This window comes from Rhinoderma darwinii, chromosome 6, assembly GCF_050947455.1.
Source record: "Rhinoderma darwinii isolate aRhiDar2 chromosome 6, aRhiDar2.hap1, whole genome shotgun sequence".
Taxonomy (NCBI): domain Eukaryota; kingdom Metazoa; phylum Chordata; class Amphibia; order Anura; family Rhinodermatidae; genus Rhinoderma; species Rhinoderma darwinii.
This window is the reverse complement of record NC_134692.1, coordinates 105,828,297-105,856,050: the sequence shown is the minus strand read 5'-3', so window position 1 is coordinate 105,856,050 and position 27,754 is coordinate 105,828,297. Positions and strand designations below refer to the sequence as shown.

Here is a 27,754-nt window from a genome sequence, read left to right as displayed (position 1 = left end):
GTGGAAGAACGTGAAAGGAGATGAATTTTGTCCGTGGTCTATACCGTGTGTGAAAAATACTAGCCTAAACTGACGCATTTGCTAAAAAAGTGCTGATTTTATTTTGTTCCATCTTATTCAAGAAACTTTCAGAAGATAACTGGACTTGCTAAAAATATGATAAACCCCTTGAAGGAAACCTTGTGGGGTCTACTTGTGTGAATGAAGTCATTTATGGGGTGTTTCTAATGTTTCAGCAGCATTAGGCCCCCCAGAAAACAGTATGCGGCTCTAAAATCAAATGCAAAATTCCTGGACCGAAAATGCCAAAAAGCCTCCTTTTATGCCAAGCCCTGGCACATGCCCGCACAGCGAATAAGGCACACATATTTGGTATCCCCATGCACGGGAGAAGTGGAAGAACGTGAAAGGAGATGAATTTTGGCCGTGGTCTATACCGTGTGTGAAAAATACTAGCCTAAACTGACGCATTTGCTAAAAAAGTGCTGATTTTATTTTGTTCCATCTTATTCAAGAAACTTTCAGAAGAAAACTGGACTTGCTAAAAATATGATAAACCCCTTGAAGGAAACCTTGTGGGGTCTACTTGTGCGAATGAAGTCATTTATGGGGTGATTCTAATGTTTCAGCAGCATTACACCCCCCAGAAAACAGTATGCGGCTCTAAAATCAAATGCAAAATTCCTGGACCGAAAAGGCCAAAAAGCCTCCTTTTATGCCAAGCCCTGGCACATGCCCGCACAGTGAATAAGGCACACATATTTGGTATCCCCATGCACGGGAGAAGTGGAAGAACGTGAAAGGAGATGAATTTTGTCCGTGGTCTATACCGTGTGTGAAAAATACTAGCCTAAACTGACGCATTTGCTAAAAAAGTGCTGATTTTATTTTGTTCCATCTTATTCAAGAAACTTTCAGAAGAAAACTGGACTTGCTAAAAATATGATAAACCCCTTGAAGGAAACCTTGTGGGGTCTACTTGTGTGAATGAAGTCATTTATGGGGTGTTTCTAATGTTTCAGCAGCATTAGGCCCCCCAGAAAACAGTATGCGGCTATAAAATCAAATGCAAAATTCCTGGACCGAAAAGGCCAAAAAGCCTCCTTTTATGCCAAGCCCTGGCACATGCCCGCACAGTGAATAAGGCTCACATATTTGGTATCCCCATGCACGGGAGAAGTGGAAGAATGTGAAAGGAGATTAATTTTGGCCGTGGTTCATACCGTGTGTGAAAAATGCTAGCATAAACCGACGCAATTGTTAAATTCTTGCATTTTTTTCCAATTTTGCCCACTTTAGTGAAAAAAAAAAAAATGATATATACTGACAAATGCCACTAAAACAAAGCCCTATCTGTCCTTTAAAAAGAGTGTAAAATTCAAAGATGAACTTTATTCACCTGCTGAGTTATAGTCATGTAAAGAAGCGCATAGCAAAATTGTGAAATTTGCTCTGGTCATTTAGCTGTAAAACAGCCTAGTCCTTAACCGGTTAATATGTTTGAGCCTGCGTGCTCTTATTTGTTGTATGGTTTTGTATAAATTGCAGAAAATAAAAAACTTTTAAAAAAGAAAAAGAAAGCCGTGCGAGGACTTGTTTTTTGCGTAACGAACTGTAGTTTCGATCTGTACTATTTTTAGGTACATCCGACTTTTTGATCTCCTTTTATTCCATTTTTTGGGAGGTGAAGTAACCAAACAATTGTGATTCTGGTATGGTTTATTAATTTCTTTTATGGCGTTCATGCGGGATAAATAACAAAATAATTTTGTAGTTCAGGCCGTTACGGACGCGGCGATACCAATTATGTATAGTTTATTTGTTTATATTAATAATAAAAAAGGACTGATCAGGGGAAAATGGGTATTTTTACGTTTTATTTATTTTTTTCTTAATTTTTACTTTACTACTTTGTCCCACTAGGGGACTTGAGGGCAGGAGGCCCTGATCGCAATTCTAATACACTGCTCTACATGCGTAGTGCAGTGTATTAGAGCTGTCAGCTACTCACTGACAGCAAGAATAGTGGGTCCTGACTTTGGCATAGCAGGACGCCATTGTTAGCCGTCCGGTTGCCACAGCAACCATCGCTGCCCGCTAGTCATGTAGCGAGCCATCGATGGTGGTTTAACCCCCAAGAAGCCGCGATCGCTATTGAACGCGGCTTTTAATGGGTTAATCAGTGGGGACACAGCGATTGGTCCCCGCTATAGGAGCTGCGGCAACTGATGTACGAGACAACAGCTGTCACAGCTCCTGCATGTGTTGGGAAGATGGCTGAAATGGCCGTTCCTCCTGTGACGTACTAGGTCATGGAGCGCGAACGATAGTTACCATGACCTAATAGTACGTCCAGGAGCAGGAAGGGGTTAACGACCAAGCTGAGCAGTATTTAAACAAGGGTCGGGGGCGTGCCAAAGTCACATGTCCTACAGTGTTGCTATGGGTCTTTAACCCCTTAGCGCACCAGGACGCACCGGTACGTCCTGCATTGAAGTGCTTTAAGGCACAGGGACGTACCGGTGTGTCCTGGCTAATTTCGGTCACCCTGTCAAAAGACAGCGTTACAGAACTGTGCCGTCAACTGTTTATGACAGTTGATCGACACACTAACACGGCAGGGGACCAATAATAGCGGTCCCCTTATGACGATCGCTGTAATTGGTCAGTCTTCTGTGACTGACCAATTACAGCGCATGACAACAGTAACTGGGCTGTCAGCGTCTGATCTCTTCAGTCCGAGAGTGAAGATTATAGAGATCAGACGTGCCAGACGTGTTCACCTGTCAGACCAGCGATAACCCCACTTTAACCCCTCCACTGCCGCTGTTTACCTGCTCCTGCTTCTACTTGTGGGAGCTTCTCTTTTAAAAAAAAAAAATAATAATAATAATAATGATATTGAATCCGCTAGTGACGGATCTGAATTTATTCTTTCATCTTCCAGCGATGATGAGGAAATTCCTCAGAGTCACGAAGTGGGCCGCCATCAAGTCTACCCTGATAATAGCGAACATTTCTGGGCTCCGCCCGTTAATTATACCCCCCAAGTTCTAGAATTTAACGCTACTTCAGGGATTCATGTAGACACAGTGGGTCTTGATGATATAAGTTTTTTTCAAACTCTTATTTCAAATGAGTTTGTTAATTTTATTGTTATGCAAAATAACTTATGCGGAGCAATTTATTGCCGCTAATCCACAGTCATTTTATGCCAAGCCAAACAGGTGGCATCCTGTTAATGCATTGGAAATGCATAAATTCTGGGGGTTGCTGTTAAATATAGGCATCACAAAAAAACCCTCTGTGAGATCATATTGGTCAACAGACGTGTTGCATCATACTCCCATGTACCGCAATACAATGTACAGGGGAAGGTTTGACGCAATAATAAAATTTCTGCACTATAATGATAACCTGCAGTGCCCACCCCCAAGTGACCCCAATTCTGACCGCCTTTATAAAATCCGGCCTGTGATCACACATTTTACTAACAAATTCAGTGAAATATACACCCCTGGAAAAGAGATCGCAATTGATGAATCACTCGTTCATTTTAAGGGCCGGCTAAAATTCAAGCAGTACCTCCCCAATAAAAGAGCCAGATACGGCATCAAAATTTACAAATTATGTGAGTCTGAAACTGGCTACACATACACATTCAGGATTTATGAGGGCAAAGGCACAAAGATTCAGCCCCCAGACTGCCCTCTTGTCCTAGGTACAAGTGGTAAAATTGTCTGGGATCTCTTGCACCCCCTGCTAGACCACGGCTACCACTTGTACCTAGACAATTTTTACACCAGCGTTTCACTACTTAAATGCCTGATTGTAAAAAAAAAAAACGTAGCCTGTGGAACAGTACGGAAAAATCAGAGAGGCCTCCCAAAGGCCCTCCTAGGCCAAAGACTACAAATTGGCGAAAGCAGGGCAATGTGCAGTGATGGGGTGCTCTTCTTAAAATATAGGGACAAGAAAGACGTCCATATGCTCACAAGTATACATAATGACGCAAGCACTCTCGTCCCTGTGCGAGGCAGATCTGATGAGACCCCAAAGCCAGTTTGTATACAGGCGTATAATAAATATATGGGGGGGGGGGGGGGGTCGATCTCGCCGACCAAATTATTAAGCCATATGATGCTATGAGGAAATCCAGGACCTGGTATAAAAAAATTGTCATGCATCTTGTCCAGGTAGCGATGTACAACTCGTACATTTTGTACAGATCTGCCGGCCATCGCGAAAAATACCTGGAATACCAGGAAAACATCATCCGAAAGTGAATTTTTGAAGGCAGTGAGGAGGAAGGAGAACCTTCAACATCAGCCAGTGAAGCCTCAAGAGTAGTTCGAGGGCAACATTTTCCTTCAGAGGTGCCTCCCACAGAAAAAAAGTTACGGGCACAAAAAAAATGTCGTGTGTGCTACAAACGAGGAATCCGAAAAGATTCTCGCTATCAATTCGAAACATGCCCCTCCAAACCTGGCCTTTGTATAATAGATTGCTTTAAAACCTTCCACTCTTTAGATTATTAATTTTGTTAATTTTATTTCCATCTTTCACATTTATTCACTGCCACTTTTGCCCCTTTTAATTTTATAAATTTATCCTTATTCCACTTGCTTTAGTGCCCATTACAAACTTGAACACAAAATAACTAAACAAAACTAAAAATTCTCATTACACCCCTAGATGAATAAAACATACGGAATATTTCTGTACTACAGAAAAAAGCAGAACAGACATTTGTTTCTCTATTGTTACCAACTGCAAAAAAATGTAACTAACTGACACATCTGAAAAAAATAACAATTGTTACTCTCTACAACCTCAAACATTTCTGACAACCCCTTGTGCTTTAAAAATTCTTATTACACCACTAGATGAACACCTTAAGAAGTGAATAATTATCATCTCTTTTGAAAAACCTGAGGTTTTTATATTTTTGCTGGTCTTTGCCTGTTATTATGATCATATTCTGCCAAATTCAGCTGTTATATTTATTCTCATAACTGGTGATATGGGCATCTTGCATTTTTTTTGGGGAGGATATCAAGCTGTTCATGATCAATACAGTATGGACTCTAGATAGTTCTATTCTGTTTCTTCACTGACCTCTTAAAACCGACAAAACTTCTAGTAAAGCTTACAATACTTTGGGGACTGGTGGTCCATTACTATCCATATAGGGGGTAAAGTTTTCAAAATTGAGTAACTTCTGGGGATGATGTATATTTTGGGGCGCTGTCGTGTGGCTAGGCAGCAGACTATGGCCAAAGTAGAGATATTACTGAACACAGAAGAAACGGTGCAATAAATATTGGGGTTAATTCCTTCAGTATCATAAATTTTGCATGACAAAAATACCCTTAAAATGAAACTTTGTATAAGTTCTGGACCAAAATGTGGGCTCAAAATGCGCACTACACCCCCTAGATGAATACCTTAGGGGGTTTAATTTTGAAAATGGTCCCTCCAGGACTTTGCAAACACGACATGGCACTGAAAACCATTCCAGCAAAATTTGCATTCCAAAATCCAAATGGCGCTCGTTCCCTTCTGAGCCCTGCCGTGGGTCCAAACAGCAGTTTATTGCCACATATGGGGTATTGCTGTAATCGGGAGACATTGCTTTACAAATGTTGGGGTGCTTTTTTCTCCTTTATTCCTTGTAAAAACTAAAACATTGTATGTTATTTCAGAAAAAAAGTAGATTTTCATATTCACAGACCAGTTCCAATAAATTTAGCAAAAAACCTGTGGGCTCAAAATGCTAACTATACCCCTAGAAAAATTCCTTGAGGGGTGTAGTTTCCAAAATGGGGTCACTTTTGGGAAGTTTCCACTGTTTTGGCAGCACAAGACCTCTTCAAACCCCACTAGGTGCTCCTTTGCTTCTGAGGCCGGTGCTGCAGTCCATTACCACTCTAGGGCCACATGTGGGATATTTCTAAAAACTGCAGAATCTGGGCAATAAGTATTGAGTTGCATTTCTCTGGTAAAACCTTTGTTGTTAAAGAAAAAACTGTATTACAAATGAATTTCGTAAAAAAAAAAAAAAAAAAAAATTGGTAAATTTCACCTCTACTTTGCTTTATTTCCTGTGAAACGCCTAAAGGGTTCAAATAATTTCTGAATGCTGTTTTGAATACTTTGAGGGGTGCAGTTTTTAAAATGGGATGATTTATGGGGACTTTCTAATATATAAGGCCCTCAAAGCCACTTCAGAACTGAACTGGTCCCTGAAAAATAGCCTTTTGAAATTTTCTTGAAAATGTGAGAAATTGATGCTAAAGTTCTAAGCCTTGTAACGTCCTAGAAAAATAAAAGGACGTTCAAAAAAGTAGACTTATGGGAAATGTAAACTAGTAACTATTTTGTGTGGTACTACTATCTGTTTTACAAGCAGACACATTAAAATTTTGAAAAATGCAGATTTTTCCAAATTTTGGTGTTTTTTACAAATAAATATTGAATTTAACGACAATTTTTTTTCAGTATCATAAAGTACAACATGTCACGAGAAAACAATCTCAGAATCGCTTGGATAGGCAAAAGCTTTCTGGAGTTATTACCACATAAAGTAACACGTCAGATTTGCAAAAATCGGCTGTGTCCACAAGGCCAAAATAGGCTGTGTCCTTAAGGGGTTAAGAGGCTTCCCTCTACCACAGTCTGCCCTGCCAATACTCAAAGTGTGGGGTTGTAGTAGTGCGCTAATTGCTCTGCACCTATGTGGGTTACGGTGGCCACTACTTTTCATGGATCTCGACTTCCCCCAATGTGCACGTTGCGTATTTCTCTGCGCAGCAACAAAAAAAAAACCTCCTAGGCAAAACACAGTACCAGTCCAAGTTCTTAGTAATGGGGTACTGTCTCTTTAAAGGTTCGCTTAATAAATGCCAGCATTGTGAGAAAATAGACATGGACCGCACAATCCACAGTATATACGTTGATCTGAGCCGCTAGGCATAATTTATAAACATGAACATGAGGTTCTTTGTTAACATTTTGATCAAACTGTATAAACCCACTTGCCACTTCACGGCGACCTCTTAATAATAAATGCAGTATAACAGAAACTTCCAATAACAAGGTGAATATTTGAAGAATAAAATGTTAACTCCTCATAAACTTGTCACAGTTATTCAGGGGGAGAAAAGGGGTTTGGATAACCAAACAGTAGGCCTAACGCCACTTATATATCAGGACCCAGGAGGAAGGGGAAGACGAGCCAAACTAAATTCAAACAGGGAGGCAGGGTTAGCCCTCTTACACTATATAACCGAAAAAGATGTACAAAAAATTGCTCAGTCATGTAAAAAAAAATAATGTGGCTTCTTTCTTGTTCTTGCCCCGCAGAAACTCTGCATACGGCTCCTCCAATGAGTCTTTTATTACATGGATGTGGACTAATGCTCTGTACAAAAGATTATGAATATACTATATATGCTCAAGACACACCATATATTAGATTTTACATTTATTATGATCTTGGTAAAATTTATGTTGCACGGATAATTTAGCCTGAACCATCAAATCTAAATCTACAATAAGGAAAGCCCTGGGTAAAGTCACTACAATATAGTTCTAATATAAATGGTGAAGTCTCCCTGGTCCTCCCACAATAGCGCAAGAATGTACAGAATCGCCGTGGTCCAATGATATTATTCATGTGACTGAGCACGGGCCGCTGCTTTGTCTTATTGCCACTACACACCAGCGGAATGTGCAAAGGCTGAAGAACATCTAGTTTAGACCATTAGAAATATCAACCACCGTATCAGGGTGCATTCACGTTACGGTCATAGCGTTTTTGATCATGACGTGGCAAAAACAAATGACCGCAATGTGTAGATACACCCAATCGGTACAATATGCTATCGAGGGCAGCTTTCTAATCTGTTTTGTATGTGCTCAGACTAATATATACCGTATACACAAACATTTGGCTTTCTTCTAGGATGGGAAAATGTTTGGAAATAATACCTCACTATGTAAAAATAACTGGATCTAGTGAAAATCTAAAATTTGTTATGAAGTCATCTTTGAACTAACGTTCTCTTGGTTCCTTTTTAGATAAATATGACTTTAAACAAATATTCAGAATAAATTGTTACTAAACATCAAAAACACTTGTAAAATGAGAAGGCAATCCCTTACAAAATATTTTATTCACATTATTTGACCTTTCCTGAAAAGGAATATGTATCCACCTTTTATCACAGATTATATATAAATACAATCTATCTAGAATATTGAGTAACCCTGTATACTGCATTACTTATCGTGTACTCATCCGGAGTTACATCCTCTATTAGCGGTACTTTTACACAGCGTACCAGACCCATGGAATTTATATATATATATATATATCTTATAATAGAGAGCTGCATTTCAAGTTTTGTTGAATTCTGCTGGAAACTGTCAACATGCTTGGCTACGGCCACAGCTTAGCTGTATAATGTGGTTAGACCGGTTTTATACTATGTCCGATTACAGTAAAGTGCATGGTGTAAAGACTACGCTTCCCAGAAAGTACATCACCATGTTAAACCAGCAAGGAATGCAGTTCTGGACTATAAAGTCATGTTCACACAGGGTGGATACGCTGCGTAAAAGTACACCGCATATCCATCCTGGAACGTGCAGGCAATTCAGTCTGAAAAACCGCACCAAATTGCGGTGCAGTTTTGAGTGGAATGTCTGCAGTGGCAGAAAAAGTTTATACTTACCCTGGTCTCCGTTGTCATGGCGACACATTCCTCTGTCTGTGCTGTCCGGCCTCCTGGGATGATGCTGCAGCCCATGTGACTGCTGCAATAGTCACATGGGAGGAAACCTCATCCCAGGAGGCCGGCCTGCATGGAGAACAGAAGCGTCGCTATGACAACACCCGGGTGGTAAATGTAAACTTTACTCATTTTTTTTTTCCTTCTCTTAGTTGCGATTTTTGCAGCGGAGTCGCAGCTTTTCCGCTGCAAAAATCGCAACTAAGAAGGGAAAAAAAAAAGCGCTTTTTTTCTGATTAAATTGAGTAAAGTTTACACGCTCATGTAAATCCGCCCTAAGGGTATTTGCACACGCTGCAGTAATGGTGCTACAGCGAAACTCACCATTACGGCAGCAGTTTTGCCTTCAACAGTCGTGACTAGGAAGCTTTCTAGGAAAGCGTTTCTAGAACAGTCTCTGGAAAACCACAGTTCTGGTTTTTACATTAAATTTTAACGCTGTGGAGTTCCCCATTAAGGTCAATGGTGAAACCACTGGCATAACCACAACCAATAGAGTACGTTGCAGCTGGTCCTCAAAAAACAAGGTATTTCTAGCTGTATGATGTAAAAGATTACACAAAATCCATTCACTACAATAGAACATCTGGTCTATGCAGTAAATTACCACAATGTGAGCAGGTACATATATTTCCAGTTATAGGTCCGAAATGTCTAGTAGAAATGTGGCTTTAACATTTTACAGCTATTTAATCACCGGCTTAATAAATATTAAGCGTAAGATGAGGACCTGATCTCCCTCTCACTGCAGACGTTCCACCCGAAAAACTGCACCGTAATTTGGTGCGTTTTTTCAGACTGAAATCCCTGTGCGTTCCAGGATGGATATGCGGTGTACTTTTACGCAGCGTATCCACCCTGTGTGAACATGACTTTATAGTCCAGTACTGCGTTCCTTGCTGGTTTAACATGGTGATGTACTTTCTGGGAAGCGTAGTCTTTACACCAGGCACTTTACTGTAATCGGACATTGCTATAATGTGGTTAGACCGTGAATTGTTGTGGCCTTTCCTACTTCAGAGTAGGAGTGTCGGACCCCTTTAAGATTTTTAGAAGACACATGGTTGCAGCTATAGGAGTATAGAACACAAACACAGAGAAGAGATCAGGAAGAACTCGGAATACCAGACCAGATACACACATGGCTGACTAGGACTAACTCCCTGTCTCCAATTATATTAGGAAAAACAAAAAAGTGTGCAGACTAAAATAACTGGAAAATTTGTTTTTCCATTTGGGGGGGGGGGTGCGCTTTTAGGGAGTGGTGTGCTAGTGGTGTATTAAAATGTATTAAGTGGAGTAAAATTTGTATCGGTACCTTGGATGTGTTCAGTCATTTGTGTATGGTACCATCAGATACTCAATTCTTTGGCACAGACGTATGAATGGAAGGAAGGCAGTAAAATACACATTTGTAATAACTTAGATTTAGACAACTGGCTCAAAAAATATAGAAGCCTTTCCCGAATTCCAGTAATCATGAGTATCAGTCACTAAAATACATAGATGATCCATATTACCTAGTGAATATTGACTCCATCACCCTTCATATTAAACCCATTAAGGGACAATTTCCACTCAAAATTCCCAGTATAGTATTACGAGACATTGACTGAAATCCATTCAAGTAGAAGAGTTTACTGCAGGAATAATTCTATGCAAATTGTCTGTGTGTCTTCAGGCGACGTTACAGAATGACCAATTGTTCTTGGATCGGTGTAGATTTCATAGTCATTACCGCCCTGAGGAGAAAGCCAGAGAGAGAAGATAAGCGCGACCACAAGTCACGGCATGGATCAGGTTTCCTGCCACCGGCTAATCATTGTATTGTATTTGGAAGAAATATTTCATAACAGGCTCATAAACAGAATAATCATTGCTATACAATAATTGATTATTTTACTGTAATGATTATGCATAATTACAAGCAAGAGGCTGCAGGGAAGGAAATTACAAATATTTATAGAATTAATATCAATAGAATTATTTTAAAATCTAGTTCACTCAAATATTACGCAACCCGCACCTATGAATAAATATCACATCAAGGACAAGATTTAGGATTTAGTTCATACGGGGCGTCTTTTTACGCCTCTGTTTTAAAAAACGGAGTGTAAAAAGACGCTCCGTAAAAAGAAGTAGCATGTCACTTCTTGAGGTGTTTTTTGGAGCGGATTTTCCATTGAACACTATGAAAAACGCCTCACAAAATGCCTGAAAAGAAGCTCCAAATTAAAAGAAGCTTCATTTTCAGCTTCAAAATGCCTGAAAATCAGAGGCGGTTTTCCCTTGAAAAAGAGCTCCGTATTTTCAGACGTTTTTGAGTTTGCGTGTGAACACACCCTCACAGCGCAGAGTGCATGTGAGGAGGAGGAGTTGATGCCATTCGGACGAATGGCTACGCTGGTGATACTGTGTGGCAGGGCCAGTGTGTACAGCAGGTGGAAGGGAGCGCTGCGCTGGCTCCCTTCCCCTGCTTGTTACGGTTCCCGACCGCTGGCTGTGTTTTTACGGCCAGCGGTCAAGGTCCTTAAAACCCGAGCCATAGACTTTTTACGGCTCGGGTTTTAACTTGCTGCCCGCGCGATCGGGCAGCTGAATGTCGGGTCTCCGGCTGTCAGAGACCGCCGGGGATCCTGAGGAGAGGATAGAAGCAGCTTTCGCTGCTTCTGTCTTCTCCGATGTCTTTTTACACCGCGCTCAATGAGCCTTGTGTATATGAATAGAGGCAGCGGCGCGGTCTCTATTCCTCCCGGTGATCATGTGACTGGTCACATGATCGCCGGGTGCCGTTAGTGACAGACTGCTGCTGGGTCTAACAAGACCCAGCACAGCCCAGTTAGTGACAATCGTCACTGTCAGAGGGCTGATTTCCCCTGTAACAGGGGAAAAGCCTGGTGTAAAAGAAAGAAAAAAAATATTAAAAGTTCCAAAAAGGTCTTTTTTGACCTTTGAGGGACAGACCATAATAATAAAAAAATAATTAAAGTGCAAAAAATTAATCCGATTAAAAAACGGTCAGGGAAAAAACCGGATGCAAATCGGCCGGTAAAAACGGCAACAGGGCCCGGAACGGAATCGGAACGGATGCAAACCGGATGCACACCGGCCGTTTTTGGCAGATTTTCCCGGCCGACAGGACCCTGTCGTGTGAATGAGGCCTAATGGAGCTGTGGGAGTGCAAGCTTCTACTCTACTCATTTTAAGTTTGTTGTTAGAAATGGTTACATGATAACATTAGTATAATATTTAACTGTTATTTCTTTCGAATAAGATGATCTATGGATCAAGTTTATAAAAGCACCCAAAGGAAAACCCCACAATGAAATGCTGCGCAGAACTAGTGCGACACGTACAGAACAGAGCGTATTCCTGTCTCCATCTGGTGGCCATTATCATAATTTACTTTAAGCAGAATGTTAACCTGACAGACAACATGTTCTTAATTTAGCATTACCACTTATACAATAATATTTAGCCATATTTCTAGAGCTCCAACATATTGCAGCTGCTTCTCAAGATAACAAAAACTGCAAGTCCACGGAAGTTCACATCTCACCAGATCTTTTTGTCTTCAAGCGTATATAGTGTATGACTTTCATGCATAGTGAACCTAATGGGGTTCCTGAATGGGGACCCCCCTCTATGACATCCATATACTCTGATAAGACATATGGACAGGGGGTTGTCTGGGTGAGGCAACCTCTTAAAGCATTATCATGTAACTGTACGTGATAAGGGTTAAGGGGAAGTATAGAGCGAGCTTGCGGGCTGAGCTGGCTCCATACACAGCGGGTGACGGCTGTGTTACACAGCAGAAACCTCCCTGCAATGGGCGTTTAACACCTTAAAGAGGCTCTGTCACCACATTATAAGTGTCCTATCTCCTACATAGTCTGATCTTCTTAACCCCTTAACGCTCCATGACCTACTATTAGATCATGCTAACTGTAGCGTTCGCGCTCAGTGACCTAATAGTAGGTCATGGAGTAAACACGGCGCCGTTCGCGCGGGGTGCGTTCATGAGCTGTGATAGCTGCTGTTTCCGACAGCAGACTATCACTGCTCAATGTGCCGGGACCGATCGCGGAGCTCCCACGTCGATTAACCCCTCAGAAGCCGCGTTCAATAGCGATCGCGGCTTCTTAGGGGTTAATCCGCCATCGCCGGCCTGCTACGCGATAGCGGCCGGCGATGGTGACTATGGCAACCGGACACCAAACAATGGCGTCCGGCTATGCCATAGACGGAAGCCTAGTGGGTCCTGACAACGTCAGGACCCACTATGCTTGCTGTCAGTGAGTAGCTGACAGTTCTAATACACTGCACTACGCATGTAGTGCAGTGTATTAGAATAGCGATCAGGGCCTCCTGCCCTCAAGTCCCCTAGTGGGACAAAGTAATAAAGTAAAAAAAAAGATGTGTAAAAATAAGAAAATAAAAGTTTTAAAAGTAATAAAAGTAAAAATCCCCCTTTTCCCTTATCAGTCCTTTATTATTAATAAAAATATATAAACAAACAAATAAACTGTACATAATTGGTATCGCCGCGTCCGTAACGGCCTGAACTACAAAATTATTTTGTTATTTATCCCGCACGGTGAACGCCGTAAAAAAAAAATATTAATAAACCGAACCAGAATCACAATTGTTTAGTCACTTCACCTCGCAAAAAATGGAATAAAAAGAGATCAAAAAGTCGCATGTACCGAAAAATGGTACTGATTGAAACTACAGTTCGTTACGCAAAAAATAAGTCCTCGCACGGCTTTATTGATTGAAAAATAAAAACGTTATGGCTATTAGAATAAGGTAACACAAAAAGTGAATGATTGTTTACAAAACGTATTTTATTGTGCAAACACCATAAGACATAAAAAAAACTATAAACATCTGGTATCGCCGTAATCGTATCGCCCCGCAGAATAAAGTGAATATGTCATTTATAGCGCACGGTGCACGCTGTAAAAAAAAAAGTATACAAAAACAATAGTAGAATTGCTGTTTATTAGTCACCACGCCACCTAAAAATGGAATAAAAACTGATCAAAAAGCCGCATGCACCCCAAGAAAACTACAATGGATTCCTCAAGGGGTCTAGTTTCCAAATTGGGGTCACTTTTGGGCGGTTTCCAATGTTTTGGCACCACAAGACCTCTTCAAACCGGACATGGTGCCTAATAAAAAAAGAGGGCTCAAAATCCGCTAGGTGCTCCTTTGCTTCGGAGGCCGGTGCTTCAGTAAATTACCGCACTAGGGCCACATGTGGGATATTTCTTTAAACTGCAGAATCTGGGCAATAAGTATTAATTTGTGTTTCTCTGATAAATCCTTTTGTGTTATAAAAAAAATGGTATAAAAAGAGTAAATTTCACCTCTACTTTGCTCTAAATTTCTGTGAAACACCTAAAGGGTTCATAAACTTTCTAAATGCTGTTGTGAATACTTTGAGGGGTCTAGTTTCTAAAATGGGGTGTTTGATAGGGGTTTCTAATATATGGGCCCCTCAAAGCAACTTCAGAAATGAACTGGAACCTAAAAAAATAAATAAATGAGGCAATACTTCGCTTCTTACATTATACTGATAATGAGCCGTGCCCACCCCGAGATTACCCCAGTTTTGACCGTTTGTATAAACGGAGACCCCTATTAGACCGTTTCAGTGTCCGGTTTTCCCAGCATACACCCCCGAGAAGTGTTTTTCTATTGATGAGTCCCTGGTACATTTTAAAGGGAGGGTTCAATTCCGCCAGTACCTGCCAGGTAAGAGGGCAAGGTATGGCGTGAAGATGTATAAGCTGTGAGAGTGCATCAGGGTATACCTACAGGTTTAGGATATATGAAGGAAAGGCCAGCCCCAAACCAGACTGCATCCTGGACTACAATAGGTACATGGGAGGGATGGACTTGTCAAATCAAGTTCTGAAGCCCTACAGCGCCATGCGGTGTGGTATAAGAAGCTGGCCGGGCACATCATACAGATGGCTTTGTACAATGCGTACCTGCTACGTCGATGTGCAGGCCAGAGGGGAACTATCCTGGAATTTCAAGATCTAATCTTTAGGGACCAGGAAGGGGGGGCACCCAGTACTTCTGGAAGCGAGGCCACACGCATCGTACCAGGGCAACACTTTCCAGGAGAAGTTCCCCAAACCAGTGGAAAGGGAAAGAGTCAAAAGAGGTGCAGAGTCTGCTATAAGAGGGGGATAAGGAAGAACACAATATATCAATGTGACACGTGTCCCGAAAAACCAGGGCTCTGTATAAAAGATTGTTTTAAAATGTATCATACATCCCTTGATTTTTAATTTACCCTGATGCACTCCGCACAGCTTACCCCCCTCATCTTTCCCTTCTGAGCCCTGCCGTATGCCCAGGCAGCTGATAACAGCCACATGTAGGGTATTGCCGTACCCAGGAGAACCCACATTACAATTTAAGGGGTGTATATCTCCGGTGGCGCATGCTGGGCACACTATATTGGACACTGAAATGGCATATATATATATAAAATTGCAAATCTCACACTGCACCATCTGCTGCGCATTATCTTTTACACAGTACCTGTGGGGTCAAAATTCTCACTACACCTCTAGATGAATGTCTTAAGGGGTGTAGTTTTTAAAATGGGGTCACTTCTCGGGGGTTTCAACTGTACTGGTACCTCAGGGGCTTCTGCATACATGACTTAGCACCAGAAAAGCTCCAGTAGGCAAATGGTGGTCCTTTTCTTCTGAGCCCTCCCATGGGCCCAAACGGCAGTTTATCACCACAAATGGGGTATTGCCGCACTAAGGACAAATTGGGCAACAAAATGGGGTATGTTGTTCCTTGTGAAAATAAGAAATTTTGATCAAAAATGACATCTTATTGGAAAAAATATCATTTTTTTTCATTTCACAGCCCAATTCAAATAGGTGCTGTGAAAAAACTGTGCGGTCAAAATGATAACAAAAACCATAAATGAATTCCTTGAGGGGTGTAGTTTCCAAAATGGGGTCACTTCTGGTGGGTTTCCATTGCTTTGATACCTCTGGGCCTCTGCAAATGCGACATGGCACCCGAAAACCAATCCAGCAAAATCTGGACTCCAACAAACACATAGCGCTCCTTTCCGTCTGAGCCCTCCCATGGGCCCAAACGGCAGTTTATCACCACAAATGGGGTATTGCCGCACTAAGGACAAATTGGGCAACAAAATGTGGTATGTTGTTCCCTGTGAAAATAAGAAATTTTGATCAAAAATGACATCTTATTGGAAAAAATATCATTTTTTTCATTTCACAGCCCAATTCAAATAGGTGCTGTGAAAAAACTGTGTGGTCAAAATGATAACAAAAACCATAAATGAATTCCTTGAGGGGTGTAATTTCCAAAATAGGGTCACTTCTGGTGGGTTTCCATTGTTTTGATACCTCAACACCTCTTCAAACCTGGCATGCTGCCTAAAATATATTCTAATAAAAAAGAGGCCTCAAAATGCACTAGGTGCTTCTTTGCTTCTAGGGATTGTGTTTTAGTCCACGAGCGCAGTAGAGGCACATGTGGGACATTTCTAAAAACTGCAGAATCTGGACAATACATATTTAGTAGTATTTCTCTGGTAAAACCTTCTCTGTTACTAAAAATAAATTGAATAAAATTGAAATTCAGCAGAAAAAATGAAATTTGCAAATTTCATTTCCACTTTGCTTTAATTCCTGTGAAATGCCTGAAGGGTTAAAAAACTTTCTATATGCTGTTTTGAATACTTTGAGGGGTCTAGTTTTTAAAATGGGGTGTTTTATGGGGGTTTCTAATACATAGGCCCCTCAAATCCACTTCAGAACTGAACTGGCACCTTCAAAAAAAGGCTTTTGAAATTTTCTTAAGAATTTGAGAAATTGCTGTTTATGTTCTAAGCCTTGTAACGTCCAAGAAAAATAAAATAATGTTCAAAAAACGATGCCAATCTAAAGTAGACATATGGGAAATGTGAACTAGTAACTATTTTGGGTGGTATAACCGTCTGTTTTTCAAGCAGATGCATTTAAATTCTGAAAAATGCTATTTTTTGTAAATTTTCTCTAAATTTTGCAATTTTTCACAAATAAAGACTGAATATATCGACCAAATTTTACCACGAACATGAAGCCCAAAGTGTCACGAGAAAACAATCTCAGAATCGCTTGGATAGGTTTAAGCATTCCGACGTTATTACCACATAAAGTGAAATATGTCAGATTTGAAAAATGGGCTCTGAGCCTTAAGGCCCAAACTAGGCTGCGTCCTTAAGGGGTTAAAGACCAACTGGGCATGTTTTTACTTTTGACCAAGTGGGTGTTGTAAAGAAGTGTATGAGGCTGACCAATCAGCGTCATACACTTCTCATTGTTCCAGCCCAGCTTCTTTTACTGCACAATCACACTGTGCTGTGGATCACGCTGGGCTGGAACAATGAGAAGTGTATGACGCTGATTGGTCAGCCTCATACACTCCTCTGTACTTTTGACCAACTGGGTGTTGTACAAACATGCCCAGTTGGTCTTTAAAGGAACAGTGTCATCACAATTTTTTTTTTAATATGTCAAAGATGTTAGTGCTTTATTAAAAACGTTTGGATTAATTTGTGTGTTTGTGTGTTACTTTTTCTTATTTTTACACTTTTTCTTCCCTATGGGGGCTGCCATTTTTTTTTCCATTTCTGTATGTGTTGATTAACGACACATACAGACATGGAATACGGCAGCCACAGTCCCATAGGGACTGCGAACGGGTCCCGTCCCATCCACTTCTGTGTACGCCGTCTGTGTGGGAACGGCGCATGCGCCGCTCCCACACAGTCCAATTTGAAATGCGCGCCGTCCGGCGCCATTTTCCTGTGGACCGGAAGTCGCGGCCGGACAGTAAGATTACTACTTCCGGTCGCGGCTTCCGGACTTGTGCACTTGGACCAGCGGCAGCAGACGGAGCGGACGGGCTGGAGGGAGCCGCGGCGGCAGGAGCAGGTAAGAGATTTCTATGTATGTTCGTGTCTGTGTGTGTTTACTACTGTATGTAAACCTACTACACTGTGTGTTAGCTCAAAAAGTGGCGACACACAGTGTAGGAGGTTAGACCGTTCAATCCCCTCATTTATCCCGGCACTAGCCAGGATAAAGGAGGGGGGGATTCTCAGAGCTCACTAGAGCGAGTGCTTTTTTCCAAATTTTGCAGCAAAAAGCAATGTGGTTGCTTTACCACATGCAATGCTGCAATTTTGGGAATAGCTCCATCTAGTGACCAGCACTGGGAAATATTATAAATTAGAATCTAATTTATAATATTTCCTGACTCGTGAAAAAAATAAAAAAAAATGTGAACAATGTTTAATCACCTACACACTAAATGTTTAACTAAAAAAAAAAAAAATACAGGTTTTGCTGGCAACACATTCCCTTTAAAGGACGAGTGTCGCGAAAATATATTTTTTTTATATGTTATTGGTTTTAGTTTGATATTTAAATAAATGTTATTTATTTCTGTTGCTGTGTTGTACTTTTTACGTTTTTATTTATTTTACTTCTCTATGGGGGCTGCCATTTTTTTTTTCCATCTCTGTGTGTGTCGATTAACGACACATACAGTGATGGAATACGGCACACACATCCCCATAGAGAATGCGAACGGGAGCCGTTCCATCCACTATAGCGTACGCGATCTGTGTGGGAACGGCTCATGCGCCGCTCCCACACAGTCCAAATGTAAGGTCTTCGGCCAAGCGACGTCCGGCGCCATTTTGTTGTGGACCGGAAGCCGCGGCCGGACAGAGATTACTACTGTCGGTCGCGACTTCTGGACATGTGTTCTGAAGCAAGCACTAGGAGCGGAGGGAACAGACGGACCGGAGGGAGCGGCGACAGGAGCAGGTAAGTTATGTCTGTTTTTGTTTGTGTTTTACTGTGCGATTACTACTGTATGTAAACCTACTACACTGTGTGTTAGCTCAAAAAATGGCGACACACAGTGTAGGAGGTTTGACCGTTCAATCCCCTCCTTTCTCCCGGCACTAGCCAGGATAAGGAAGGGGGGATTCTGTGAGCTCACTAGAGCGAGTGTGTATTCTCAAATTTTGCAGCATAAAGCAATGTGGCTGCTTTACCACATGCCAATGCTGCAATTTTGGGAATTGCTCCATCTAGTGACCAGCGCTGGGAAATGTTATAAATTAGAATTTAATTTATAATATTTCCTGACTTCAGAAAAAATTAAAACAATGTGCAATCAATCACGTATACACTAACTGCTTAACAAAAACAAAAAAAATTCTAGCGACACATTCCCTTTAATTGCTCATAACTTGCTCAAAAATTATAGTTTTTCAAAATAAAAACCACTGTTAGCTACACTGTTATGTAGGAAACAGGGCACTTATAATCTGCTGACAGAGCCTCTTTAAATGCCACAGTCAATCGCGACCGTGGCATCTAAAGTGTTACAAATTAGGGGGGCGCCCCCTCATACAAGCTATCGCGCCCCCCCCCCCCGCGGCACGATCGGCCGGTAACAACAGTTGTTATGGCAGCCTGGGGGCCTAACAAAGGCCCCCAGGTCTTCCATCTTTGTACTCCTTTGAAGCTCTGCCTCCGACAGAGCTTCAAGCAGACTGTCAGAATCTGTCATTAGTATTGCAGTATATCATGCAAGCGATCCAACGATCGCTGCTTTAAGTCCCCTAGGGGGACGAATAAAAAAAAAAAGTAAAAAACAGTTAAAGTTTTTTTTTATGTTCCAAAAAAATAAAAGTAAAAAAAAACCCTTTTCAAATTTTTTCCCTAAATCAATGTTCAAAAAAAAAAAAAAAAAAAAAAAGTTAACATACCTGGTATCCCCGCATACGTAAAAGTCCGAACTATCACAATATAGCGTTGTTAACCTGCTTGTTGAATGCCGTAAAAGAAATATATATGTGTAAAACACTGTTGCTGTTTTTTGGTCACCTTGGTGCTCCAAAAAAAAAATGAAATAAAAAGTAATCAAAAAGTCGCATAAAAATGAAAATTTTGAAAAGTTATGGCTCAGAATATGGCGACACAAAAGATTTTTTTTAATTCAAATAGGTTTTTTTTTTTGTTTTTTTTTTAAAAGTAGTAAAACATAAAATCAAAACATATAAATTTTGTATCGCCGTAATCGTATCAACCTGTAGAATAAGGTGAATATGTAGTTTTTACCGCCTGATGGATGCCGTAAAAACAAGACCTCCCAAATTAATGACGTAATCACTGTTTTTTGCCCATTTCACCCAACAAATAATTTTGTTTCAGCTTCCCAGTACATTATGGGGTACAATAAATTTTGCCATGAAAAACTACAACTTGTCCTGCAAAAAACAAGCCCTCATATGGCGATATAGACGGAAAAAATAATATATATATATATATATATATATATATATATATATATATCTCATTTGGAAGGTGGGGAGGAAAAAACAAAAGTGAAAATCCAAAAAATTGCTGATGAGGGAAGGGGTTAAGGAAGTTAGTGATAAGCAGATGTACCTGACTTATCTATGGAGGGAGGTGAAATGCATGAAAATCTAACTGAATAGGTGAAGTTAACCTGAAATAACTCAATGCAGACCATGAGAAACATATACGGAATACTCACCGGCATGGTTTTATCTCCAAAGAAGTAGATTTGGGAGAACGTCTCCTTTTCAAGAATTCCTAGGCAGTACGTCTTATCCCAGCCATTGGGAAACACATCAAAGCTGATCTGACCACCTATCGATAGGGAACAACTGGTTTTATTAAAGTTGTCAAAATCTAAACTCCAGGGCTGGAAAGAACTTCAATGTATTACCTATTGAAAATGTAAGGCCTTTGCCATCAAACTCCTTCCGCAAGTCTGCAACAAACTTGTCTCGAAAATGTTCTTTCTAAGAGAAAAAATAAAAATAAAAGAACTTGATAAGATTTATAAATATTTAATATAGAAATTAAATTTCTACCTTCTGAGGCCTCATGCACACGACCGTAAAAACTCCCGTTATTACGGGTCGTAATTACGACCCGTAATAACGGGCTCATAGACTTCTATTGGCCACGGGTACCTCCCCGTATGCTTACGGGAAGGTGCCCGTGCCGTTGAAAAAGATAGAACATGTCCTATTTCAGGCCGTAATAACGGCACGGACAGTCCATAGAAGTCTATGGAGCTCTCGTAATGACGGGTGGCTACATGTGTGCACCCGTCATTACGGCAGCGTTGCTAAGCGACGTCAGTAAATAGTCACTGTCCAGGGAGCTGAAAGAGTTAACTGATCGGCAGTAACTCTTTCAGCACCCTGGACAGTGACTACCGATCAGTATAAACCTGTAAAAAATAAAAATAAAAGACGTTCATACTTACCGACAACTTCCTGCTTCCTCCAGTCCGGTCTCCCGCCCGTTGCCTTGGTGACGCGTCCCTCTCGACATCCGGCCCGACGTCCTGGATGACGTTTCAGGCCATGTGACCGCTGCAGCCAATCACAGGTCAATCACAGGCTGCAGCGGTCACATGGACTGCCGCGTCATCCAGGGATGTCGGGCTGGATGTGAAGAGAGGGACGCGTCACCAAGACAACGGCCGGGTAAGTATGAATTTCTTTAACTTTTATTACAGAAAAGGCTGTCCCTTCTCTCTATCCTGCACTGATAGAGAGAAGGGGCTGCCGATTAGTGCAGTGCTATTTTGCCGCCAAAAACGTGCTCGTAAATACGGGTGGAATACGTGTGACACCGGACCCATATTTACGGGCACGGGTTCGTAAATACTGGTGCAAAACGGGTGGAATACGTGTGACACCGGACCCGTATTTACGGCTGGGAAAAAATACGGTCGTGTGCATGAGGCCTGACAGATGAACCGATTGATCAGCCAACTGTATTTTTGACAAACACAACATTTATGACTATGTACAGACAAAGCTCACTAGATGCAGCAAGATTGAACAAAACAAAATCTGATCAGCCAATCAGCATCAACTTCAGGTTATGGTATACTTGCCTACTCTCCCAAACTCCCAGCACAGCCACCACCACTAGGGGGAGTTTGAAGTAGATGTACTTATATTTCCAACATTGATTTCAAGGCAGCTGTATGAATATGTATACAGTGAGCACTATGGGGGGGGGGGGGGGGGCACTCTGCTGGCACTATGGATGGGGGGGGGGGCACTCTGCTGGCACAGTTTTTCAGGCAATGACTGATGTTTTGGGAGCTTGGAATGTACTTATGAAAGTAGAAAAAAATTCTACTCAAGCCTCCCTGAAAATGATTATTGAAAGTAGAAAAGTATGGGATTATGGACAACTACCAGATACAGTGGGCCTCATTTATCAAAATTGGTCTGGTCTTACAAAAAAAAAAAAAAAAAAAAAAAGACCTTTTTGCCAACAGTGACCGATCACAATGCAGTTGGTATTCCAGAGTAGTTAAAAAAATTAAAGCAGAAAAAAATCTCTGGCAGACTGGACATGCTGTGGATTTTATCAAATCCGCTCAGATTTTTTCCACAGCGTGTGCATAGGATTTTCTTAAAACATATGAATTGTACTGTACTTTACTTGTGAATGCTGCACTGAAAAACCACAGCTAATCCGCTGCATGTGAACGGATCGGCTGATCACCAACTTTTATCCTATTCATAGGGCTAGCTTTCTAACTTAGGCTGGGTTCACACGACGTATTTTCAGACGTAATGGAGGCGTTTTACACCTCGAATTACGTCTGAAAAAACGGCTCCAATACGTCGGCAAATATCTGCCCATTACTTTCAATGGGTCTTACGATGTTCTGTGCAGACGACCTGTCATTTTACGCCTCGCTGTCAAAAGATGGCTCGTAAAATTACAGCCTCCAAAAGAAGTGCAGGACACTTCTTGGGACGTTTTTTGGAGCTGTTTTCTCATAGATTTCAATGAAAACAGCTCCAAAAACGGCCGTAAAAAACACTGTGAAAACGCCGCGAAAAACGCGAGTTGCTCAAAAAAACGTCTGAAAATCAGGGGCTGTTTTCCCTTGAAAACAGCTCCGTATTTTGAGAAGTTTTTGACTCTACGTGTGCACATACCCTTATAGTCGTAAACAAGATCTGGAATGCATCTTATAGTCTGGACATAAGGGGGTTTTACACTGGGCGATTATCGGGCTGACGAGCGTTCATAGAACCTAATTGCCCTGTGTAAACAGGGCAGCGATCAGAAGATGAACGAGCAAACGCGCGATCATCTGCTGGTCGTATCGTTTTTAAAAAGGAAAATATTATCGTCCTCGGCAGCACATCTCCCTGTGTAAACGGAGATGCGCTGCCGACATGATCATAATGTATGGGGTCGTTACTCCGATCACTCGTCCCCATCCATAGCTCCTTGTGACAGCAGAAAACGAGTGCCAATCAACGATGTCTGGTTGATCAGCGCTCGCTGCACCGATGGGTTTAAAAGGGCCTTTAGCTCTCTGCCAGATCATAGGGAGAGCTGTGCGGCTCTATGATGAGGGAAGCAGCGCTGAACGTGCACATGGCTGAAGCCTGCACACCACATAATACCCTACCTTCCATCTTAGACCACCAGGAATGAAGACATTAACCCCCCCACTCCCATTTCCCTAAATGACCATGGAAGCAAACATTAACCCCTTCACTGCCTTAGACCGCCAAGGCAGTAGGCATTAACCCCTGCAGTATCCTAATCCATCAGAAAAACTAGTATTAAGTCCACTACTACCCTGGACAATCAAGGAAACTGGCATTAACCCTCCACTACACTAGACTAGACTAGACTACCAGTTAAGTCTGGTGCATCTTAAAATAAATATCCCATATTTTTCAGACTATTTGGAATGTTTCACCTACTTTATCCAATTCATAGAACTCAATACGTTCCTCTTGGGTGCAGTTCCTTCCAATAGGGGAGACATTAAGCATTCCATTACGAAATTCAACAAATGTTCCCCTGAAATTACAAAACAGGCAGATTTGAGGCATTTGTTACAAATATTTTGAATTCATATATTTTTATTTGTCCTATTTGGGAATATGGACATCATAGAGGAGGTTCTCCTGCTTGGGACTTCCAGAGTTGGAACTATTCTGGCTAATAGAAGGAAGACTTGGCACAGCCATGGATTAAATGTCACCCATTTAATCTGTCCCTAATATTTTAATTCTTAGGCCAAGTTCACATTTGCATTGTACAATCCGTTACTCTGACCTGTTTTTAGAGCAGAATAAAAAAACGGATCCGTTAAAAATCCCATTAAAATCAATGGAATTTTAATTGCATCAGTTAGCATCCGTTCTGTGAGTCATCAGTTTTTTAGAGGAGATAAAAGCGCAGAGTACAGGACTTTTTATCCGTTCCAAAAAACTGATGGATGGGTTATTTTTATCATTGGTGTCAACGTAAAACGGATACAAAATTATTGTAATCCGTTTGCATCTGTTATTTTGATTGCAATGGGATTTTCAACAGATCCATTTTTATCCTTATTGTGATCTAAAAAGGGATCAGAGTAACGGATTATACAACGCAACCGTGAAATTTATACTTTTAAAGAAGAATTCTGCCAAAGACTACCACTCTTTTTCATTAAAGTTTCCTTGCTCATTCACAAATAAAAAAAATAATTTAACGGTCCTAACTGAACAATCGCTTTTTACCAAGTAAAACATGGAAATGGTATTTTTAAAAAACAAAAACATGTGACATCTTGCAGTGCCTTTCTTCCTAATAGACCACAAGTATAGCAGGTCTTCACAGAAGGGGAGCGGCATGAAGCGGAGCATCACTAATGCAGTAATCCCGCTACATGTATTGGGGTGATCCAATTCTACAAGGATTAAAATACAAAACAAATATTTCCTTTTACAAACCTTTTCTTTGGTAGTTTGAGTTTGGCAATATATGCCAGGCAGTAATTGATTATTTCTTGTAATAAGTCCTCTCCCAAGTGGGCATGGATGCTCTGTAACAGTAAAAGCATACGGTATCCATATAATAACATGCAGAACGTTGCCAAATGATACAATATTGCTATTGTTGCCAAGAAAGGACTGTAAAATGTAGCAGATTTGGACGCATCATGTACTGCAGGGGTCTCCAACCTGTGGCTGACCGGCATGCTCGGAATTGTAGTATTGCAACAGCTGTGGAGCCATAGGTTGGAGACCACTGAGGTAATGGTATATCCAGTAAGAATTAATTAGTTTAGAAGAATAGAAAAACAATCATAACAATACTTGAAATAAAGTAACTTTGTGATGAGAACACGGATAGAATTTATATTTGGAGATATAAAATCCATTCCGGCATTCTACTTGATAGTTACATTCATGACGGCTAGCAGAGATACTGCCAGGAAAAATATTTGCCTGTACTTGACTCATCAGAATAAAATGGGATCCCCCCCAACGAAAGATGTAGCGTTTATGTTATGCAGTTATGTTAGTAAAATCTCATGAAATACCATGAATTTCGCATTAATCAGGGTAAAAAAAAACAACACGATTTTACCGCACCGTGTTAACATACCCTTAAAGTTATAACATCAAGGGATTCATGAGAAACATATTGTGCCTAATTAACACGCTCGGTTTCTATGAGGAGGTGCAAATCTGGATGTTGGTCATGCGGCTCATGTGATTTATTTGGATTTTGCAAAAGCATTTAATACTGTTCCAAACAACAGTCTTGTTCTGAAGCTACAGACACAAGGACTGGGGCATCGTGTATGCAAGTGGGTAAAGAATTGGTTAAGGGACAGAAAACAAAGAGTCGTTATAAATGGAATTTACTCAAAATGGGCTGAAGTCAGCAGCGGGGTACCACAAGGATCGGTGTTAGGCCCAATTCTTTTAAATCTCTTTATTGAATGATCTTGTGGATGGGATTGCTAGTAAAGTGTCAGTTTTTGCTGATGATAAACTTTGTAGGATAATTTACCAGTTCTCGTTACCGGGCGTACTATTACATCCTAACGGTGGTCGATTAACCGCAATAGGACATAATTGTACGCCCAGTGGATGCTCCCTCTTTCACACCATCGGTGCCCCACAACATTATCCAGGGGTGCCAAGTGGTTGTTCTCACTTGGCCTTGCTATGGCTATATGCCTCGATTGCATGTCAGTCTTACACGGACAGGTAATAATGCTTTAATATACTAAAGCATTATATGAGCTATTAGAAGATCGCATTTTGAAATCCCCTAGTGGGACTAAAAGAAAATTTAGTTTAAAGTAATTAAAGCTTATTATAGGGATGGGGTGTTCACAGTAACACTAAAAAAAATAGTTTTATTTAGCAGAAGTATTAAAAAAATTAAATACATACGATATTGCCACGATCGTATTTTCCCATGTAATAAAGTTAACACATTGTTTAACCCCCTTCCCGCTCCTGCACGTCCTATTAGGTCAAGATAAGCGTATTGTTCGCGCTCCATGACCTAATAGCACATCACGGGTCTAAAGGCCATTCCGGCCCCCCCCTCCCCTCACATACAGGAGCTGTGACAACTGCGGTCTCATACAGTAGCTTCTTCAGCAGGGACCGATCGTGGTGGTCCACGCTGATTAACCGCTTAGAAGCCGAGTTCAATAGCCATCACAGCTTCTTAGGGGTTAAAACACCATCGACGTCCCGCAACATCACGGGCGCCGATGGTTGCTATGGCAACCAGAGGCCTAACAATGGCCTCCGGCTATGCCATCTATGGAAGCCTAGTGGGTCCTGACAAAGTCAGGATCCACTATGCTTGCTGTCAGCGAATAGCTGACAGCTCTCATACACTGCACTACGCACGTTAGAATTGTGATAAGGGCCTCCTGCCTTCAAGTCCCCTAATGGGACCAAAAAAACTAATAAAATGTAAAATTTGTATACAAAAAATAAAAAAAAATAAAAAAGTAATAAAAGTAAAAATCCCCCTTTTTCCCTCATCAGTCCTTTATTATTAAAGAAAAATTAAAATGAATAAATTAATGCATAATTGGTATTGCCGCGTCCGTAACGGCCTGAACTACAATAGTATTTATTTATTCCAAGCGGTGAACGCCGTAAAAGAAAATAATAACAAACCATACCAGAATCACATTTTTTGGTTGCTTCACCTCCCAAAAATTTTGAATAAAAATAGATCAAAAAAGTCGCATGTACCCAAAAATGGTACGGATTGAAGCCCTCACACGGCTTTCTTGATGGAAAAAAAAAACGAAAAAAAACCAGTTATGGCTCTTAGAATAAGGCAACACAAAAAGTAAATTATTTTTTATAATAAGTATTTTAAGTGTGCAACCGTCATAAGACAGAAAAAAAGCTATAAACATAGGGTATCGCCGTAATCGTATCACCTCGCAGAATAAAGTGAATATGTCATTTATAGTGCATGGTGAACGCTGTAAAAAAAAATTACTAAATAAATAAAAAAACGGAATAAAAAAACAATAGTAGTACTGTTGTTTTTTACGCCTCGTAAAAATTGTATAAGAACTTATCAAAAATTTGCATGCATCCCATGAAAACTACAAGGAATTCCTAAAGGGGGTCTAGCTTACAAAATGGGGGAAATTTTAAGGGGTTTCCCCTGTACTGATACCTCAGAAGCTCCTCAAATGTGACATGGCGCCCAGAAACAAATCCAGCAAACTCGACATGCCAAATAGCGCTCCTGCCTTTCTGAGCCCTGCCGTTTGTCCAACCAGCAGTTTATTACCACATATGGGATATTGCCGTAATCGGGAGAAATTGATTTTCAAATATTGGGGTGCTTTTTCTCCTTTATTCCTATGTAAAAATGTGCACGTTTTATCAGAAATATACGTGATTTTTAATTTCACAGCCTAATTCCACAAAATGCAGCTAACCACCAGATAGGTCATTAGTATATCATTGGTGAAATTCATGAATGTTCACTTGGTGGTACTTTAACCATGTGTCTACTTTTAGAAAG

General features: G+C 40.9%; 1 protein-coding gene across 2 annotated transcripts in view; it reads right to left on the bottom strand.

Moving 5' to 3' along the window:
- Window positions 1-9,727: 9,727 nt before the first annotated feature.
- The window catches only part of PMM2 (phosphomannomutase 2), a 27,432-nt gene continuing 9,405 nt past the window's right edge, over window positions 9,728-27,754 (bottom strand). For both annotated transcript variants that reach the window (XM_075831316.1, XM_075831315.1), the window contains 5 exons: window positions 24,679-24,770; window positions 23,659-23,758; window positions 20,622-20,697; window positions 20,427-20,542; window positions 9,728-10,537 (listed from right to left, as the gene is read on the bottom strand). In XM_075831316.1, the coding sequence (XP_075687431.1) occupies window positions 10,433-10,537; window positions 20,427-20,542; window positions 20,622-20,697; window positions 23,659-23,758; window positions 24,679-24,770 (489 nt within the window). In that variant the 3' untranslated portion in view covers window positions 9,728-10,432. The remainder of the gene's footprint in view (window positions 10,538-20,426; window positions 20,543-20,621; window positions 20,698-23,658; window positions 23,759-24,678; window positions 24,771-27,754) is intronic.